The sequence below is a fragment of the Nematolebias whitei genome, chromosome 22, assembly GCF_014905685.2.
Source record: "Nematolebias whitei isolate Nwh7 chromosome 22, NemWhi1, whole genome shotgun sequence".
Taxonomy (NCBI): Eukaryota; Metazoa; Chordata; class Actinopteri; order Cyprinodontiformes; family Rivulidae; genus Nematolebias; species Nematolebias whitei.
This window is the reverse complement of record NC_056519.1, coordinates 788,807-808,817: the sequence shown is the minus strand read 5'-3', so window position 1 is coordinate 808,817 and position 20,011 is coordinate 788,807. Positions and strand designations below refer to the sequence as shown.

Sequence of the window (20,011 nt, the reverse complement as noted above, 5' to 3'; positions counted from 1 at the left end):
CTCGGACTCTGTGGGACCACGGCAGCTGGTCTCGGACTCTGTGGGACAGCTGGAAACGTTTGGGGCAAGGGCTCTGAAGGCGGAGGGGTAGGACCTCGGGAGAACCGGTACATTGTGCGCCTACGGCTCTTCTGAGGGCGAGGGACCTGGCAGGGAGGAAACCACAAATCCTCGTCTTCGTCCGACTCGTCCTCCTGATCACAAAAGGGGAACGGGAACTTGGGCCTGTTCATGAGGCGGAGAGCCCAACGCTGGGCTTCTCTCTTGTCCGCCTCACCCGACAAGACAGGCTGATCCTGAGGGAAACCGCCCGGCTTTATTGTCAGGCGGGTGCCTGTAAATTGAACCTCCAATTTACCAGAACGCCACCTCTGAGTCTGTGCTGGATCCATAATTTGGCCAGATTATTCTGTAACGAGTCTGTATGGATCAGCACAACACCTGACTCAGGACAATATTAAAATAAAAGGTTTTATTTATTATAGGCGTTCGTCTGGGGAGGATCTGAGCCTCGGTTCTGGTCCAATCTATGAAGACAGACAGGTTAGTGACTGCAAAAAGGTTCTGGGAGCTGAGAGAGGTGGTGTGCACATCACTAACCTTCTGTGGCAGGAGCAGAGCTGAGACAGAGAACGTTGGAGGGCTGGGCAGGAAACAGAATCCAGGGACGTAGCAGGGGTCGAGAGCCAGGAGCTGTGTGAACAGGCAAAAGGATGATCCGTAGTCGTGGTCGAAGAGGAGAGCGAGGTTGTACCATGTAGGCCGAGAGCGTGGTATCCAGACAGGGGCAAAGTCAAAGCAAGGAGTCAAGAGGGAAGCTGTGGTCAAAAACGAAGAAACTAGGAATGAACGAATGCTGGATAATTTACTGGCTGTGAGGCTTTCAATAATCTGGCACTGAGGAGAGTGAGAGTGGAGCTTAAGTAGTGAGCTGAACAGGTGTGGCAGGTGAGTGGTGATTGCAGAGACAGGGTGCAGCAGATGAGTGCAGATTGCTGAGAGAGAGTGACAGGAGCAGAAAATGGGTGATAGGCAGTGCAGGACCAAACAGGATGAAATAAACAGAAACTGAGGCAGGAAAAAACGTGAATGATCTTAAAACAGGGGCTGTGATATGAGGAGCAGAGGCTTAGGCAGATGGGGGGGCAGCGGGGGCCGCTGAGCGTGACAGTCTGAGGATCCACAACTTCTCCTCCTCCACCATAACCCTCAGCACTGGCTCTCCTCAGGGATGTGTGTTGAGCCCCCTCCTGTTTACTCTGCTCACGTATGATTGTGCAGTTACCCATCCAGGCTGTCACATTGTAAAGTTTGCAGATGATACAGCGGTGGTGGGATGCATCACAAACAATGATGAGTCCAGCTACAGGCAGGAGGAGGAACACCTGGAGAGCTGGTGCAAAGAGAACAACCTTCACATCAATGTGAAGAAGACAAAGGAGATGGTCGTGGACTTCAGAAGGAACAAGCACACCTACACCCCCCCACCCCCCACCCCAACATAGGAGGATCTGTGGTGGAAGTGGTCTCCTTTGACTTTGTGACCTCTGCTCCTTGTAGCCTCACTGTTCCACCTCCTCCCTCTCATTCACACACATGGACTCTGTCTTACGGCTGACTTTCATTCCTCTTCTTTCAGGTGCATACCTCCACCTCTCCAAGTTCTCTTCCACCTGTTCCCTGTTCTCACCACAGATCACAATGTCATCTGCAAACATCATAGTCCACGGGGAACCTGTAACATGCTCTTCAATACACCTCAACATTTTGCTGTCATCCAGAGACTCAGTGTGATTTTCACCAGTAACTGATGTTTGATCCATGTAGAGCCACCACTCTACAAACACCTCGTCATTTTCAACGTATATACAACAACTACACATAAAAGTCTGAGGGTAAAGGTGGAAAGTGAAATGATTTCCTTCAAGGAATCTATTTTTTAACCAGGAACGTTCTTTCAACTTGCTTACAAAGCAAGTTTTGTGTCATGCAGGGGGGTGCGGTGTGCAGGATCAGGAGAAAGAATTTCAGGAGTTTCACTGTGCCTGTTAACCTTACAGCTCATTACTCATCCTTATCATCGGAGATCTGCAGAGAAAGTCCAGAGCAGAGAGAAACTTTCATCCTGACTGACCCCCGTTAATTAGATTAGGAATCGAAGTGCTTCCCCTTTTCACCTTTTTCAGCAGCTGTCAGGATGATAAATAGACAGCGAGTGGAGAAAGAGAGAAACAGCTTAAAGAGAAGCCCATTGTGCTCCGTCCATCCTCTAGATGTGGAGCTCCTGGGCCAGCTCAGCCCGGACTGAAGACAGGATCAATCCCACCCTGAGCAGTGAACAGGGAGGATCACTGGCATGACACAAGGAAGACATCTCTGAACAAATGTTGATTTCTGAGGCAGAGACTCCCTCTGAGCATTTATGAGAACATAGCATCCGAGTCAGGCCCAGGTCTTCCTCTGATGAACCAAGGACACCAGCTTTTACCCTGCACCAGGTGAAGGCAGGAATTACTGAATAAAGTACAACCAGTCTAATATAAAACAAACGTATAAACAGTGTAAGAGGTAACAATTACAGCTTTTAACAGATTGATATTCCACTAGTTGTCTCTAGTTGCACTTATCCAGTTCTTATCACAGCTTTTGGTCAGTTCAGGAACAGCTGATGAACATCTGTTCTGGGTTGATGTGAGGAGCTCACATGGAGGAGCTGAGTGCAGAACGTCGTCCAGTCTGGACTGGAAACAACCACAAGATCCTCCCTGGAAGAATCTTTTAGGAACTGAGATGGTGAAGAGGTAGGGCGGCTGATTTGGGAGCAGAAAGTTGTAGGTTTAACGCCCTACCCTGCCCACATGTTGTGTGCTTGAGTGAAACACCTAGTCCCTACCTACTCCCCAGGCGCATACATAGCTGCCCTGGCTCCACATGGATGTATCTCCACCGGGGAGCAGTTAGGGATTAGGCGTCTTGCTCAAGAACACCACAACATGTAGGCATGGTCAGGAGTTGAACCTGCAACTTTCTGGGCCCTAGTCAGCTGCCCTAACGATGTGAAAACTATTATTTGACACACCAGAGACAGCGTTGTAGCAACTTCAGGGGAATTAAGTTGATGAGTCACACAAAGACGATCTGGAGAGTGTTGTGGAAGCTGGACTTGACGAGAGGTGAACGTCTGTGAGCAGCGGGATGGTTTCATGCAGAGGAGCTCCACAGATCCATCTCTGATTTGAGGAGGATGATGGAGAAGAACAGAGAGGTGGTTTAAAAGATTATTTAAAAGATTTTATAGTTTAAAACTATTTTAATCCTGCAGTTTTTATTTATTTGTTTTTTTTTAGCTTTTAACTTTTAGTCCACATTTTATTCTTTAGATATTTTATATTGTCGCACTTTGAGATTGTAAAATGTAAAGTGCAGTACAAATTGAATACATTATTATTATTATTGTCAGAATCCAGAGAAAGACGTGACAGGAGGACACCAGGACATGTTAGACTGGTACAGTCTGGACATGTTGGCAGCACGGTGGATCAGTGGTTAGCACTGTTGCCTCAAAGCAAGAGGGTCCTGGGTTCAATCCCCAGTTGGACATGGGGTCTTTGTGTATGGAGTTTGCATGTTCTTCTCATGCTTGCGTGTGTTTTCTCCAGGTTCCTCCCACAGATCAAAAACATGCACGTTAGTCTGCTTCAGGTCCAGGCCGCCCTGTAAAAGAGATCTGTGATCTCAGTGGGATTTGCCTGGTTAAATAAAAGGTTAATAAGGACAGGTATGAGGACAGCAGGACAAGTATGAGGACAAGAGGACAGTGGTGAGATGTGCTGTAGGAGTGACAGATAGCTTCAAGGTGGAGGTGGGAGTGCATCAAGGATCAGCTCTGAGCCCCTTCTTGTTTGCTCTGGTGATGGACCGACTAACAGATGAGGTCAGGCAGGAATTCCCATCAGAGGATGACATTTTTTCGGGAGTACCGCGGGTCACGTGATTCCGGCCGGATTCCGGCGGGACCGGAGTCAACCTCATTATAACTCACGTGACCGGGACGTGACCGGACTGAAAGCTAACGGGAGCAGACAGGAGCGGGAACCGACCAATAACTAAAAATAAAAATGAAACAAACAAAAAAAAAAACGGGCGCAGCTATTTTGTAATTTTCAGCACATTTTTCTCCACCTTGTCCCTTTAAATTTAAAAATGATGCTCTGCTTTGTTATGTGGGTTTTTAGGTTAAAATCTTCTTTATCCGTCGCTGTTTGTAATGTTAAAAACAACCGAACTCTTCCTGGTTAAAGTGCACGCATTCTCCGGTAAAAATATCCCTATTTTTATATTGTGACGTCCTGCTGGACACTGGAATGGAGGAAAACATGAATAACCATCACTTTACTGAGTAAATAGTTACTGTCGGCTGTAACCATGCCACTACAACAAACTCCTTAGTGAAAGCATTCTCCGGTAAAAATGTCCCCGTTTTTATATGAAAGACTGGTTGCATATATATTATAATAACTTTTGGTTTTAGATTTAAGATATGATGTGTACAATTATGTTGTTGTGTTAAATTGTAGAGTTGATTTTTCTCGGTTCATTTCTTCACACCAGGGGTGATTCTAGAAGCTCTTTTTAGGGGCCTTAGGCCCCCCCCAGTGTTGACAATGGCTCTTGGCTTGAACACCACATTGTATTAGCATTAGAATTATTGTGGGGGGACATATTGGTGCGAGGTCTGTGGGTCCTCCCCCATAACTTTGTGAATGAAGCAGCTGCTATTTCCTGCGTTCTGGTGTATTTTAACAGGTTTTAAAACATTTGTTTACCTACAGAAGTAAAGGTGCACCACCGTGCTGCCCTCAGTGCAAGATCTTGGTGAAGAATTAATGCAGCGCTGGATGGAAACAGATGTTGTGACGTTGCAGAAGCTTATCGAAACATGTCACAGTGCATGATGGTATCAAAGATAAAGGAGGTCCAACGACATATTAGTGAGTGACCTCTTCTCTTGTGTGGCCAGGCAGTGCATTTACTCATCTTTTTTCATACTTCAGAACATTCTACCAAAGAGCTACTCTTAACAGGAACTACTTCCTTTCGGTTGAACAGGGTCCTTCAAAATAAAAGCCCAAGGAATCTGCATACATACCCTCACACCGTGTGCTGGACGTTTGTCACAAACAAGAACAGAGCACGGCGCACTTTCCATGCACTTCTTTAATAGATCAGTTTCTCATATTCACAACAAATACATTAAGCTTTCTCCTTTTTGTACAGCCATAAATATTTTTACACTAAACCACTTCATCAAAATGTCTTCGCCTCATTTGCTCATTTTGAAATGCGTTGTGTTCTCCATGCCTCAGAGCAACCAGACAGGATTTTCTTTCTACAACTATTTACAGGTGAAAAACAAACCTTCATAAAGTTGATAGTTCTCAGTTGAATGAATTGTTGGGTTTAAGGTGCAGGCAGAGAGGAGAGCTTCAGAAGAAGAAGCATCAAGGTGGAACAGAGGTCCAGACCTCTGTGCACAAACACAGAAACTGCAAAAAGCTTTCTCAGGTTCCTCCATGAGCTGAAGACGAGATGATCCAACTGGCTGTGGAGCAGAATGGGCGAGGTCTGGAGGACCCTGAAACCTGGAGATCTGTTTGAACCTTCAGGTCTCATATGGGATCATTTAACACGTTCTTCATCTTCTTCATTGTCCACATGTACAGAAGCATGCAGGGCAGGAAAAGGACGATGACAGAGAACTGCCGCCATCTTTAAACAGAAAATTACAAAGTTCCAAGGTCAACATGGAACATCCATCCATCATCTTGTTCTGGACTCAGGTCTCGGGGGCAGCATCTTGAGCAGGCAGGTCCAGACATCTCTCTCCACAGCCTCTTCCAGCTCTTCTGGGAGGACTCCAAGGTGTTCCCAGACCAACAGAGACATGGTCTCTCCAGAGTCCTGGGTCTTCCCCGGAGTCTCCTCCCAGTTGGACATGCCTGAAGCACCTCCCTAGGGAGGCGCCCAGGGAGCATCTTTACCAGATGAACCACCTCATCTGGCTCCTCTTGATGTGGAGGAGCAGTGGTTCTCCTCTGAGTCTCTCCTGATAACTGAACTTCTCCCCCTGTCTCTGAGGGAGAGTCCAGCTCTGCAGAGGAAACTCATTTAACCTCCTGGATCCACGATCTCATTCTTTCAGTCTCTACCAAAGTTCATGACCAGAGGTGAGGGGAGGAACGTAGACTGACCAGTAAACAGAGAGCTTTGTCTTACAGCTCAACTCCTTCACCACAATGGACCGGTACAGAGTCCACAATACTGCAGATTCTAATCCCAGCTGCTTCACACTGTGCTGTGAACCGCTCCAGTGAGAGCTGAAGATCACGGCACGATGATGCCAACAGGACCACATCATCTGCAAAGAACATACTGAGACCACTGAACCGGACTCCCTTCACCCCCTGGCTGCATTGAGACATTCTGTCCATGAAAGTTCTGAACAGAATCAGTGACAACGAGCAGCCCTGGTGGAGTCCAACTCCTTACTACCAGCAGGCTCTGAACATGTCAGCTCCCTCTCCACCACAACATGGAACATCAGTCTGAAGTTACTGTAGGGTCACAAACATCAAGGGTCAGGGTGCTGGACTTCTGAGGGCTCAGTGAGGAGGTCCATGTCCTCACAGCTTCTGTGTGCAGATAGTTCCACCCCGGCTTCATCAGACTCAAAACCTGCACAGATAAAGGTTCATCAGTCGAATGCAGATGCTGCAGGTCCGTTCTGCTCAGACCCAACTAATCAGCCAGATGTGTAGGTGGGTCTTCAGGGCACGTTGGGAGCATAGCTCGGCACTTCATCACCAGATGGAGGGTCCAAAACTCCTACAGTGAAACCGTGGATCTTTCATCAGTGGCGGTGAGGAACGGGCGGTAGTTTTGAACGTTTGAAAAATGTTTGAAAATTTGATGAATGTAACATTTTTAGTGAATGATACGCCTGATAGTGACGAGCAGTTTTCTACGGGCGCTTCTCCAACGCACCCACAGGAGATGCTGCTCCACGAGGACCTGTGGAAACGAGCCTTTGGTCGGCTGCAGAAGATTTAAACATAAAGAACCAGGGAGGCCCTGAACGTCCCATGGTGCTGACTCAGCACCCAGTCAGAAAACTGGATCCTGATCCTTTGTGTCACCACCAGTGGTTTTGGTCAACTGGTCCCTCTCTATGGACCAGTAGAACCTCTGATGTCACCAGATCCAGAGGAGCCTGTAGAGCAGCAGCCACAACAAACTGGACCAAGATGCTGTGAAGGTGGTCTGTGAGGAATGATGGGAGGACTGGTCCAGTCCAGAGTGATGCTGGTTTCACTTGCTGCAGTCTGGCTCCAGCACACGAGTCCTGTTCTACAACGTCTTCTGCACCACCAACACCTCCTTCAGTTCAAAAGCTTTGATCCTTCTCAACAAAGTGCACAAAGTTCACAGATGAACAACAAGACGCCACAGTCAGCGTCTGCAGGCCTGCCCGCAGGAACCTTCAACACAGACACTGAATGAGCTTCATGAAGACACGTGTTCTGGTCCATTCAGCAGGTCCAGTCCACCAGGACATCGTCCACAGCCCCCACCCTGGCCCACCCACCATGTAAGAACAGAAGCTCTTGGAAGCTCAAAGAAGCTGCGAGGACAGCGTGGAAACCCTGGTCCACCTTCTTGTCATGGCTTCCAGCACCTGCAGACAGAGAGCTGTGGAGCTTCAGGTTTGTTTGGTGGACGGTGAAGACCTGGTCTCCTGCAGAAACAGGAAACCTTCAGTCCAGCAGCCAAAGTACCTGCACAGGTGGGTTTCAACCCTTTTGATTCCGAGTGTGGGGCAGAACCAGAAGTTTGAGTCCAGACAAGCAGAGACCTTGGATGCGACCTTGGTGCTGGGGTGATGAAAGTGTCTAGTCATGATGTCTGAAGTTTGGTTCCATTATTCTGAGTGGGTCAGGACTGATGGGCGGGACAGGAGGACGTCGTTGAACAGACTTCACCACAACCGCCGTTCGCCGGGCGAACGTCGTTTCGCCGACGGCCTGTGATCACCAGGGCTCAAAACGCTGGTCCCCCAGCCCTGCTGGGCCGAGAGCTTTGACTGTGACTTGTCACTGAGTTGAAGGAAAACCTCATGAGGTCTTAGTCTCTGAACAGACCTGGACCAGAACAACCAGTGAAACAAACATGAAAATAAAACACCAGCAGCTCATCTCAGACGGATGACGGACAGGACCGGGTCTGCCGTGGCTCAAAGTGCAGCTGAACGGCCCGGTTCAGAACCGAGCCTCTGCTTGGACCTTCATCTTTCCTTCAGCAGACGAGTTCTTCTCCAGAACTCAGTTTTATGTTGTGCAGACGTCCTTACGTCCCGTTCTCCTTGGGTTGGTGGTTCTGGTGTCATCTGGGCCTGTTCCTGATCCAGGCTGTCCTGCAGGATGGATTCCAGCACCGGCGCCTTCTCCAGGGACCAACAACAAAAAACAACATTCTTTCAGGCGAGCTCTTTTTAAAACCAGCAATGAATGAGTCCACCGAGGAGACATGTCTGAGGTGACGAGGGACGGACCGCTGAGAACGGCTGCCGTTACTTGAAGGAAAACTCTCCTGAAAGACAAGAACAAAGACAGTGAGTCAACTGGAGGACGAGTCAGGACTGTCCCTGGTCCTGGACACAAGGGGGGACACAGACACATCCATCAGCTCGACGGTCACAACAGGAAACAAAAACAAAAACCTTCAAACCCTTCGAGAAGCAAAGAGACAAAGACTGACGAGACAAACGTCACTTCCTGTGAAGGACAGAGTCAACGATCGTTGAGGAACTAACGTGTATCACTGACCTGCTGCTTCCACCTCACTCTGTCCTCTGTGTCCTCACTCTGTCCTCTGTGTCCTCACTCTGTCCTCTGTCCTCACTCTGTCCTCACTCCAACTACCTTCATGTCCTCTCTAACTGCATCCATATGTCTCCTCTTTGTCTTTTTCCAGGCAGCTGCATTTCTAACATCCTTCTACCGATATACCCACTGTCCCTCCTCTGGACATGTCCAAACCACTGTCCCTCCTCTGGACATGTCCAAACCACTGTGCCTCCTCTGGACATGTCCCTCCATCTCACTGTGTCCTCCAACTTCATCTCCCAGCTGTTGCACCTCTGATGATCTCATTCCTCCTGCCTGGTTCTTCTCTGCGAGTTAAAAGGTTTGATGTGATCCAGCAGAACATCTGTACAGATTCAAGAGTTTGTGGCAGCATGAACCATCTGGCTCTGCAGTAACAGTCCTGTCCCTGCAGGTCTTCCTGAACTTACCGTAGCCTCCGGCCTGGATAGGGGTTTTAGGAGAGGCGCAGGCGTACAGGCTGAAGTCCTCTGTCTGAAAGCCGGCGCGGTTTAACGACGGCTCTGAGGCGCTGCGGTGAATTTTGGGTAACGAGCGAGCCAGCAGCTCAATGGATGCCAGGATCTGAAAACACAAAAGGCCCTGGGGTCAGTTTGTGACCGCACTGTCCCAATCAAACCATCAGCACGAAGAACCTGCTCCCGTTCAGCTGCTGCTCCTCACTAGAGATCCTCTGAGGACATCTAGTAACAAAATCTGTCCAAATCACACATAACTATCATTCAACCTTTATTTCTACATGTTAGTCCCACTGAGCCTCAGGGACTCTTCTACAACAGAGACCTGATTTATTTAACAAAGAGTGACGACAACAGTGGACAACAACAATCATAAAAGATACGTACAAATTACTTTTTTTAACAAGTGAAAATAAAATGACATTTAAAAGGAAAGTAACAATGAACAGCTAGGTTGTAGGGCGGTGTAGAAAACCAACATGTCATACTGATCCAACCATTTATCTGTTCATCCATCCATCAGTTCTTGTCCTTGAATCTCCACCTTATCGTGGTGGAGTTGGTGCTCCTGACTGATCCTAGGAGCTCTGCTGTCGGGGCGATGGCCCCCTGGTAGGGTCTCCCAAGACAGATTGTTTCTAGGTGACAGGCCAGACAAAGAGCGATTCAGAAGACTCTATGGACAGAAACAAACCAGTAGCTCAGTGTCCCTGACCTGGACATGTGTTACCGGGGCCCCACCTTGGAGCCAAGCCTGTGGGATGGACTCGTTGGCGAGCGCCTGGTGACCGGGTCTCTACCCATGGGGCCCGGTCAGGCTCAGCCCGAATGAGTGACATGGGTTTGCCTTCCTGTGGACCCACCACCTGCAGGAAGGACCATGAGTCGGGTGCATGAATTCATGGGCAGTGGCTGAAGGCGGGGGCCTTGGTGCTCTGACCCTGGCTTACCAAAGCTACTCTTGGGACATGGAGTGACCTCTCTGGTGGGGAAGGAGCCTGAGCTTGTGCGTGAGGTTGAGAGGTACCGCCTAGATCTAGTTGGGCTCACCTGGACACAAAGCATGAGCTCTGGAACTGATCTCCTTGAGAGGGACTGGACCTTATTCCACTCTGGAGTTGCCCATGGTGAGAGGCGTCGAGCTGGTGTAGGTCTACTTGTAGCCCTCCCGACTTGGTGCCTGTGTGTTGGAGTTTTCCCCGGCAGATGGGAGGGTAGTTTCCCTGTGTCTTCGGGTGGGGGGACGGGCTCTGACTGTTGTTTGTGCCTATGTGCCAAAAGGCAGTTCAGAGTATCCAGCCTTCTTGAAGTCCTTGACGGGGGTGCTGGAAGGTGCACCAGCTGGGGACTCCTTTATTCTGCTGGGGGACTTCAATGCCCATGTGGGTAATGACAGTGTGACCTGGAGGGGCGTGACTGGGAGGAACGGCCTCTGATCTGAACCCAAGTGGTGTTCTGTTGTTGGACTTTTGTGCTAGTCATAGTTTGTCCATCACGAACACCATGTTTGAACATAAGGGTGTCCAGGGTGTATGTATGTGAATGTTCCTGTAAAGTGCCCAGAGACAACTTTGTTGTGATTTGGCGCTTTATAAATAAACTGAATTGAATAAGTGCACTTGGCACCAGGACGCCCTAGGTCATAGATCGATGATTGACTTTGTAGTCGTGTCATCTGATTAGCGGCTGTTTGTTTTGGGCTCTCGGTTGAAGAGAGGAGCTGAGCCGTCAGCTGATCACCACCTGATCAGATGGTGGGGGAAGATGCTGGACAGACCCGGTAGACCCAAACGTGTAGTGAGGGTTTGCTGGGAACGCCTGGCAGAAGAACCCATCAGTGAAATCTTCAACTCACACCTCAGGGAGAGCTTTAACCACATCCCAGCTGAGGTGAGGGACATTGAGTCTGAGTGGGCCATGTTCAGCGCCTCACTTGTCAAGGTAGCTGCCTTGAGCTGTGGCCGCAAGGATGTCGGTGCTTCTCATGGTGGCCATCCTTGAACTCAATGGTGGACACCCCGGGTTAGGGAGGATGTCAAGCTGAAGAAGGAGTCCTGTCGGGCTTTGTTGCCCAGTGGGACTCAGGAGGCAGTTGAGGAGTACTGGAGGTCTAAGCGGTCCACAGCCTTGGTTCTTGCTGAGGCAGAACCTCGGATGTGGGAGGAGTTCAGTGAGACCTTGGATAGAGACTCTCAATCAGCTTTGAGGAAATTCTGGCAAACCATCAGGCGACTGAGGAGGGAAAAGCAGCTCTTTACTAACACTGTGTTCAGTGAAGGTGGGGTGATGTTGACCTCAACCAGTGATGTCATCGGGAGGTGGAAGGAATACTTCTTGGACCTTCTCAATCCCACCAGCACGTCTTCCATGGAGGAAGCCGAGCCAGGGGACTTTGGGGTTGAACCGTCCATAACTGTGGCTGAGGTCGCTGAGGTAGTTAAAAAGCTTTGAGGAGGCAGAGCTCCAGGGGTGGATGAGATTCACCTGATTTCCTTAAGGCTCTGGATGTTGTGGGGCTGTCTTGGTTGACATGCCTTTGAAACGTCGCATGGACATTGGGGGCAGTGCCGCTGGATTGGCAGACTGGGGTGGTGGTTCCCCTCATCAAAAAGGGGGACCAGAGGGTGTGCTCCAATGATAGGGGCATCACTCTCCTTAGATTCCCTGTAAGGTCTATTCAGGGGTACTGGAGAAGTGAGTCCAATCATTGGTCAAACCTCAGATCCAGGAGGAACAATGCGGGTTCTGTCCTGGCTGTGGAACACTGGACCTGCTCTTTACCCTCACTAGGGTCCTTGAGGGGTCATGAGAGTTTGTCCATCCAGTCTACATGTGTTTAGAGGACTTGGAGAAGGCATTTGACCATGTTCCTCGGGGTACACTGTGAGGGGTGCTCTGTATGGGAATGGGGGCCCGTTGTTGCGGGCTGTTTGGTCCCTATACAAGCGGTGTATGCCTCTCACTTTGACTTGGTCATTTTAAAAGTAGCTCGCATGCTGAAAAAGTGTGGGCACCCCTGCAGGGTCTGAGGTGGAGCTCGTTTTGATTTCTTCATTCTGTTTCAGCATTTACGTCTCACCTGGGGGAAGAGCGGTCGCTCTTCTCGCTTCTTCTTCAGACAGTCCGCCATCAACCTCTTCATGGCCTTTGGACAGTTGCTGCGCACCTTGCTCAAGTCAGGAGACAGGTAACCCCGACCTACCATAAAAATGATCTGAGGGAACAGGAAACACACCAATACAAACAATAAGTGCTTCAAAATGATCAGATATTAGAACTAAGTTTTAACACTGGAAAAAAAAAGTTAAGAAACAAAAAATAACTGGACGTCTAAGGCTGAAGACATGTGGCTTTCAGGACATGGCGGCGGGGGTGGGGATTCATGACAAAATGGATGTTGTGAGTCTTGAGGATGTCTTCATGAAGTCCACTGAACTGGGTCAAAGGATGGGACAGCTTCCGACGGTGCGTGCATGGTGATACAAACCATGTTGTAAAAGTCGTGGCAGCTCTGCCACAAGTCAAAGAATACGCAGCTCCAACGAGAACGATCAGACAACAGTGACCGTTATTACACACGAGGGCACCAGAACAAGAGACGGGTCATGTTCCGGCATCAGACTGTGGAGCGTTCTTGTTTTTATGGTGACTGTGACATTTCTAATCTGCTACAAAACATTTCAACATGATCCAAAGCGCAGGAGATCAGCTCCTCTTCCATCTCCTTCAGCTGAGGCTGATGAAAACTGGTGAATCAAACTGGGTGACGTTGTGGTTGCAAGGAAGCCACCAGTGAGCCACACGTTGCTTCACCAGGCTCTGAAAGTGGCCCTTTGTTTTTTCATGCACTACCAAAACTGTATTTTAGCCCATGAACATTTTCTGTACCTAAAGTGTCTGTACACCTCTTTTCTGATTGTCCACTGTTGTCTTCACTCTCTGTTGAACAAGGTCTCTCTGTAAACGAGTCCTCCAGGCTCGGTGGGACTAACCTGTAGGGTTAAAGGTTGAACGACGTCACGTTTTGGTGCCGGTTCGGACCGCTTGGAACCCCAGAGGAAAGGGTTCTGAAAAAAGGGACCAGTTCTATGAACCGTTACGAATGGAAAAGGGGTGGGCGCCCGGGTGTGACGGAGCTAAATGTTTGTGGCGGCAGGAAGCTCGTTAGCCCGTCAAAAAAATTACTCAATTAATAAAATTCCATAAATCAGCAGCAGCTTAGAGACCGGGACGTACGGGACAGCTGCACCCAGCTCAGAAGAATGGACATGTCCTCATAGACACCTTATGTCCCATATGTGGACACCTGCTGTCCTCGTGTGGACACCTGCTGTCCTCACGTAGACACCTGCTGTCCTGGTGTGGACATCTGCTGACCCATACGTGGACACCTGCTGTCCTCGTGTGGACACCTGCTGTCCTCACGTAGACACCTGCTGTCCTGGTGTGGACACCTGCTGACCCATACGTGGACACCTCCTGTCCTCACGTGGACACCTCCTGTCCTCATGTGGACACCAGCTGTCTTCGTGTGGACACCAGCTGTCCTCGTGTGGACACCAGCTGTCCTCATGTGGACACCTGCTGTCCTGGTGTGGACACCTGCTGTCCTCAGGTCTCACCTGGTCTCTGTTGTTGATGTTGGAGTAGGGCAGCGCTCCTGACATCAGCTCATACAGAACGATCCCGAAGGCGTAGACATCGGACTGGAAGCTGTAGGGGTTCTTGTCCTGCAACCGGATCACTTCTGGAGCCTGGTGAGGACACAGTCACAGTTTTATGATGATGTCATTGTTCATGTTCTCATGGTGGACAACAGGTTTAGAAACCATCTGGACCTTCTGGTTGTCATGGAGCAGCCTGATGCTGCTGCTGCTCATGAAGCTCAGCATCCCAGCATGACTGTCCCGAGTCTGTTCCGGGTCTGTCCCGAGTTTGTCCTGGGTCTGTCCTGAGTCTGTCCCGGGTCTGTCCCGAGTCTGTCCCGGGTCTGTCCTGGGTCTGTCCTGGGTCTGTCCTGGGTCTGTCCCGAGTCTGTCTCGGGTCTGTCTCGAGTCTGTCCTGGGTCTGTCCCGAGTCTGTCCCGAGTCTGTCCCGGGTCTGTCCCGAGTCTGTCCCGAGTCTGTCCCGGGTCTGTCCCGAGTTTGTCCTGAGTCTGTCCTGGGTCTGTCCTGGGTCTGTCCTGGGTCTGTCCCGAGTCTGTCCTGGGTCTGTCCCGAGTCTGTCCCGAGTCTGTCCCGAGTCTGTCCCGGGTCTGTCCCGAGTCTGTCCCGGGTCTGTCCCAAGTCTGTCCCGGGTCTGTCCTGAGTCTGTCCCGGGTCTGTCCTGAGTCTGTCCTGGGTCGTCTGCGTTCCGGGTCATGGTGGAAGGTGAATCTTCAGCTCAGTCTCTCTGAGAAGCAGGTTTTCCAGCAGGACCTCAGGTTTTGCTCCGTTCACCTTTCCCTCCACCCCGACCAGTCTTTAGTCTCTGCTGCTGATAAACCCTCCACAGCATGATGCCGCCCCCCCGTGCTTAATGGCGGGGGTGGACAGGTGACGAGTGGAGCTGGAATGGAGTCCAAACTGTCCGGTCTGATGGAACCGAAGCCCAGATCAGCGTGTGCAGTTGTTTCACAGCCAGGTTATCAGGAGTTGGTGTTTCCTTCACCAAGACCTTCTCCCTTGATGGCTCGGTCAAGAGACGAAGTCTTGGAAGAGTTGATCCAAACCTCATTTGGGACTTATGGAGGCCTTCCTCACATCTGGGACTTCAAACAGTTTCTGTACATCAGGAACTTCTGACCTTAAACTTGGTTTTGTTCTGCTCGTCAGCTCGGAGGTCTTCTACAGAGAGGTGCGATCAGTTTACACGGCTGGACTCCAGTCGGGTGTAGAAACATCTCAGCAGAGATCAGGACAGACAGGAGATCTTCAACTGTAGAGGCCGAATACGTCTGAAAACGCTTTGACATTTCTATCAACTCACAGAAGTTTGTACCAATGAGTTGTTGCTCGGAGGTTCTGGGTACGGCAGGAAACGAGCAGCAGTGTTGGAGGTGTGCGAGAGAAGAACGTCGTGAAGTCTGCTGGAGAACTACAGGAACATGGTCCACGCGCTTCCTAACTAACTGAGTACAGCTAATGGAATGAAAACTGAGCTCAGGAAGGTTTGGCAACAGGTGGTGGAGAAGGTTTAGAAGGTCTGCCGACCAACACTGACCATCCAAAGGATGGAGCCGGACAGCTGCTCGAACTGGTGGGAGCCGCTCCAGCGAGACTTGACTGTAGCCAGGCCGAAGTCCCCGATCTTCACCGTCAGGTCCTCATGGAGGAAAATATCTGGGAGGGGTGAAGGAAAAGCCCTCCCACTGCAGAGCGTGAACACAAGCGAGAACATTAGGACTTTCCAAGGATACTGTTGCTCTTCAGATCTCTGTGGATGATGGACTTGGCGTGCAGGTAACTGAGGACAAACAGAACCAGTTAGCAGCTGGAAGGCTCTGATGGACTCTGTGGGGAGGAGGGAGACTCACTCCATGCCCTGAGCCGTCTGCCGGGCGATGTCGATCAGTTTGATCATCTCAAACTTGGTCTCGATGATGTGCAGGTGGTGATAGAGACTGGAGCCCTCACACCACTGGGTGACGATGGCCAGCTGGGGCTTGGTGGTGTAGCCCATAAACAGCAGGATGTTCACGTGACGGGTTTTCCTGGACCAGAGAGCAAACGTATGAAGTGAGAACATATAGATCATGTGTAGTCACGCTTATATTACTACCTTCAAGAACATCTTCATACCAACTCATCCTACTTGCACCGATGTGTAGATGCGTAATGTCTGGAGTAGAAGCTACTACTTCTCCTCACACACTGAGCTCTGCGTCTATAAGAGCAGCTAATTTAGGTTTTAAACAACACACCGTGTTGTTGTTTATCAGGTTTCTTTTGGACCTTGTAAATATCAGTTTTTTACTTTGAGGTCATTTAATTTGCGCCCTCATTCCATCTCTAGTAGTTCTTGTTTGTTCTTTGAGAGTCGGATCTGTTCTCCTCCCGAACGGTTCATCTTTCTGTTGACCTGCACAAGACGAGTAGAAACGCACGACTCACCAATGCTTTCTTTTTTCTCACTGGCTCTCTAACGAGGCGCACGAGTTCCTCCCCTCTCCCTGGTCTCCTCCTGCCCTCAGTCTGGACTCTGGAGCTCCTTATAAAGTCTTTCTCATGGGATGGGATGGAGTTTGTTGATGCTCTGAAGGCAGCTGAGACCACAATCACCAACAACACCACTGGTACCACACTAATCTGTAATCTGATGGACTGAATGCCCTCATTCTGAAAATTGTCCAGGCAAATACAGGTCTTTCTTTTTTCTCACTGGCTCTCTAACGAGGCGACGCGTTCCTCCCCTCTCCCTGGTCTCCTCCTGCTCTCTGTCTGTGTATCGGAGCAGCTCCTACTTTTACACATCTTTCTGAAATGAAAACCGTTTTGGATCTGACCAACTGGACTTTCGACGTAAATTACAAAATCCTTTCAACAAAGCGACGGGGTCCTGGAGAACCCTCATCTGCTCCAACGAGACGCACGCAGCTGGATAAATCTCTGGGGGTGAAGTGTCGACCTCTGCTATCGAATGAGGACACCAGAATTTCATATAATTGGATTTATGATAACAGGTTTCCTGTTTTTGGAATAGTCTGGTTCCTGGTTTATCAACATACAAAGAAGACGTCGCAGCTAATCTGGACCTGGTCAGGCTGCTGTCCAGGTGAAGGTCTGGTTCGTGCTGGAGGACTCAAAATCAGCTGATTTACGAGTGAAACCGTAAGTTGGAAGTGATTTGAATCGTGGGCCACCTGTGGCTTTGGGACTCGTCAGCAGGAACACGAGCATGAAGAGGCTCGTAAGCACTGACCAGCAGATTGCACCTTAATCTGGACATTTGGACCTTGGAAGTACCAGTTCAGACTCGAGGCTGACGGAAACTAGTCTGAATAAATCAACAATGGTGGTTTATCTGAATCTCTCCCCAGTTGGCCTCGAAACAGGGCGACTTATCAGTTTCTCCTGGGAAATGTGTAAACTAAGGAAAAGCTTCGTCCCCCCCCCCCCCAGCCCTTCTGTGAAGGCTTATCAGAACTGTGCCGGCTGACCATCATCTTATCAGGACAATGGACTATCTGTTAGTGCTTCATGCCTCGTCATAAATACACAACATGTTCATACATGTGCTGCTGGCAGAGTTTTTAATGTCTTCAATCGTGTCCTGGTAGGACGAGGTGTGAAGAGATCTTTTTTGTAATGCCACCATCCTCTCCTCGTGACTTTGTCCCTTTTTCTATCTAAAACAATATTCTGAAAAGAATAAGAGGCCGTGCTTTACAGCAGCAGCTTCGTGCACTCAGTCCAGACGACCGTACGGACATGTTCTCGTTGTATCTCGGTGAAATGATAAAGTTTATTCTGATCGTACTGAACAACCTGGAACAAACACACGGTTCTGTTCAATGACACTTGATTTCATCAAACAGCAGAAAAATGGTTCTCAACACGATTTCATTCATTCATAAACCTCAAGGAGAAAATGTCATGTTTTACAAAAAATAAATAAATTATATTTATATATATTTTTTTTTTTTAATTATATATAGTACATAGTATATATGTAAAAATACTTAACCATGAACATTTTTTATTTTAGAACTTGTCCAACCTTTACTTGCAGCACCCACACGTTTATACACAACTTAAATTTAATTTAACATGCACGGACCGACAGGTGCAAGGTGAGTCCAATTTCCTGTCCTTTCTGCGACGGGGACAAGAACGAAAAATAAAAAGATGCAATAAGTCGGATGCACGAATGTGCACAACTATAAACTAAAACTCTGCTGAAGCACCTTCTGATTTAACTCCACCACCTGTTCCTCCACCTTGCAGCAGTTAGAGTCCCTGAGGCTCAATGGGATTGACCTGCGTAAATAAATGTTGAACGGATGATGAGCCTGAGTTCAAGTCCAGCTGTCCCAGCAGGACTTTCATGACCGTTACTCAGTTCTGTCAAACAGACACTTGGAAAGCGTCAGAGGGATCTCGTCTCCAGTCAGGAGGAAGTCGCAGAGCATACCTGAGGACCCCCACTTCATTCTTGAAGGCTTGAAGCTGTTGAGGTGTGGGGGCGGTGACGTTCAGCATCTTCACAGCCACATCGCCTGCAGGAGAACGACAACACATCACTCCACTGACGCACAGTAGTCCCTCGTTTATCACGGGGGATCTGTACCCTGAAGCCCCGCGATAATTTACATTTAACTTTCATTTCACGTTTAGTAAACCAGACATTAGCACTCAGAACATGTTTATTTCCAGTGCGAGCACCAGCAGGTACTTGTTGTATGATCAAGAAAATGGAAACCACAGTTGCACTATATAACGTCGTAGCCAGTAACACAGACCAGTCACTAGGGAGCACCAGCCAGTGCATCTGTCGTGTCGGTGCCCAAGCCCGGGGGATGTGAGGCTTGTGTCAGGAAGGGCATCCAAGTAAAACTCTTTAGCTGAAACTATAGCGTGAGTTGATCAAAGTGAAACCACCAGATCGGTCGAGCTCCGGGTTAACAACGGCCACCACGGGTGCTGTTGACAAACTGGGTGCCGACAAACTGCGCTACTCTAGGAACTCTAAAAACACCATTCACTGCTGTGTAAAATGAAACTATAGGATCCAGCTGGACTCCTACAGCCTGAGTTCCTGCAAGAACCAACGCACACATGTTCCTGCTTTTAGTTTTCTACACCGCCTCATAATCCAGCTGTTTGTTTTTCACTGCTTTTTCATTTCAACTGTTCTTTTTGTTGCCATTTTATTTTAATTTGTAAAAAAAAATTAAACTCGTATGCATCTTTTATGAATGTCCGTTGTTGTCATCACTCTTTGTTAAATCAGGTCTCCGTTGTAAATGAGTCCCCGAGGCTCAGTGAGACTAACCTGTAGAGATAAAGGCTGAATGAATGATAAAACAGGTCAAGCCCCTCCCAGTCGGTTTCCAAGGTAACAAGATCAGCTGTTTATGGGAGACACTGCAAGACCAACTAGGTAACAATGATCTGAATAAAAGTATAACGCGAACATCACAATAATTAAAGACAACCCACAGGACTTCAGTGTCAGTGTCTGGAAACAACCAAGCAGGAAGGTCAAAGGTCAGCAGCTGTGTTAAAAGCTGGAGGACACAGTTCAGAGCAGCTGAAAGCTGCAGAGATGCAGTCTCAGAGGTCCAGTTGCACTGCTTCCCCTACCATTAAACAAGAAGGGCCCCGCCCTGTCAACACAACCAAGCGCCCTGCCTACCACCCCCCGCCACCCCCACCCCCACCCCCAACCGACAACTGCCAGAACTGACGTAGCGCTAAGCTAGCGGCACACAACACAGACGCGCTAGCTAAAAAAGCTATGACCATGGAGACAGAGCTTCAACCGTCCCGCCTAGTGCTGAGACCCCCCCGTTTAATGATGGACAAGTTCACTTGACAAAGATAAGACAGAACTTTACTGGTCCTGCAGGAAATAGTTATGTCCTCCTTTAGATGTCCACCTTTAGATGTCCACCTTTAAATGTCCACCTTT

General features: G+C 49.1%; 1 protein-coding gene across 1 annotated transcript in view; it reads right to left on the bottom strand.

The window, feature by feature from the left end:
- Positions 1–8,594: 8,594 nt before the first annotated feature.
- Positions 8,595–20,011, bottom strand: part of braf (B-Raf proto-oncogene, serine/threonine kinase) — a gene marked incomplete at its 5' end in the record, with an annotated part of 13,493 nt that continues 2,076 nt past the window's right edge. Inside the window, 8 exon segments of the mRNA XM_037695820.1 lie at positions 8,595–8,646; positions 9,353–9,506; positions 12,480–12,614; positions 14,023–14,154; positions 15,602–15,720; positions 15,798–15,844; positions 15,915–16,091; positions 18,512–18,596. Coding sequence (XP_037551748.1) covers positions 8,627–8,646; positions 9,353–9,506; positions 12,480–12,614; positions 14,023–14,154; positions 15,602–15,720; positions 15,798–15,844; positions 15,915–16,091; positions 18,512–18,596 — 869 coding nt within the window.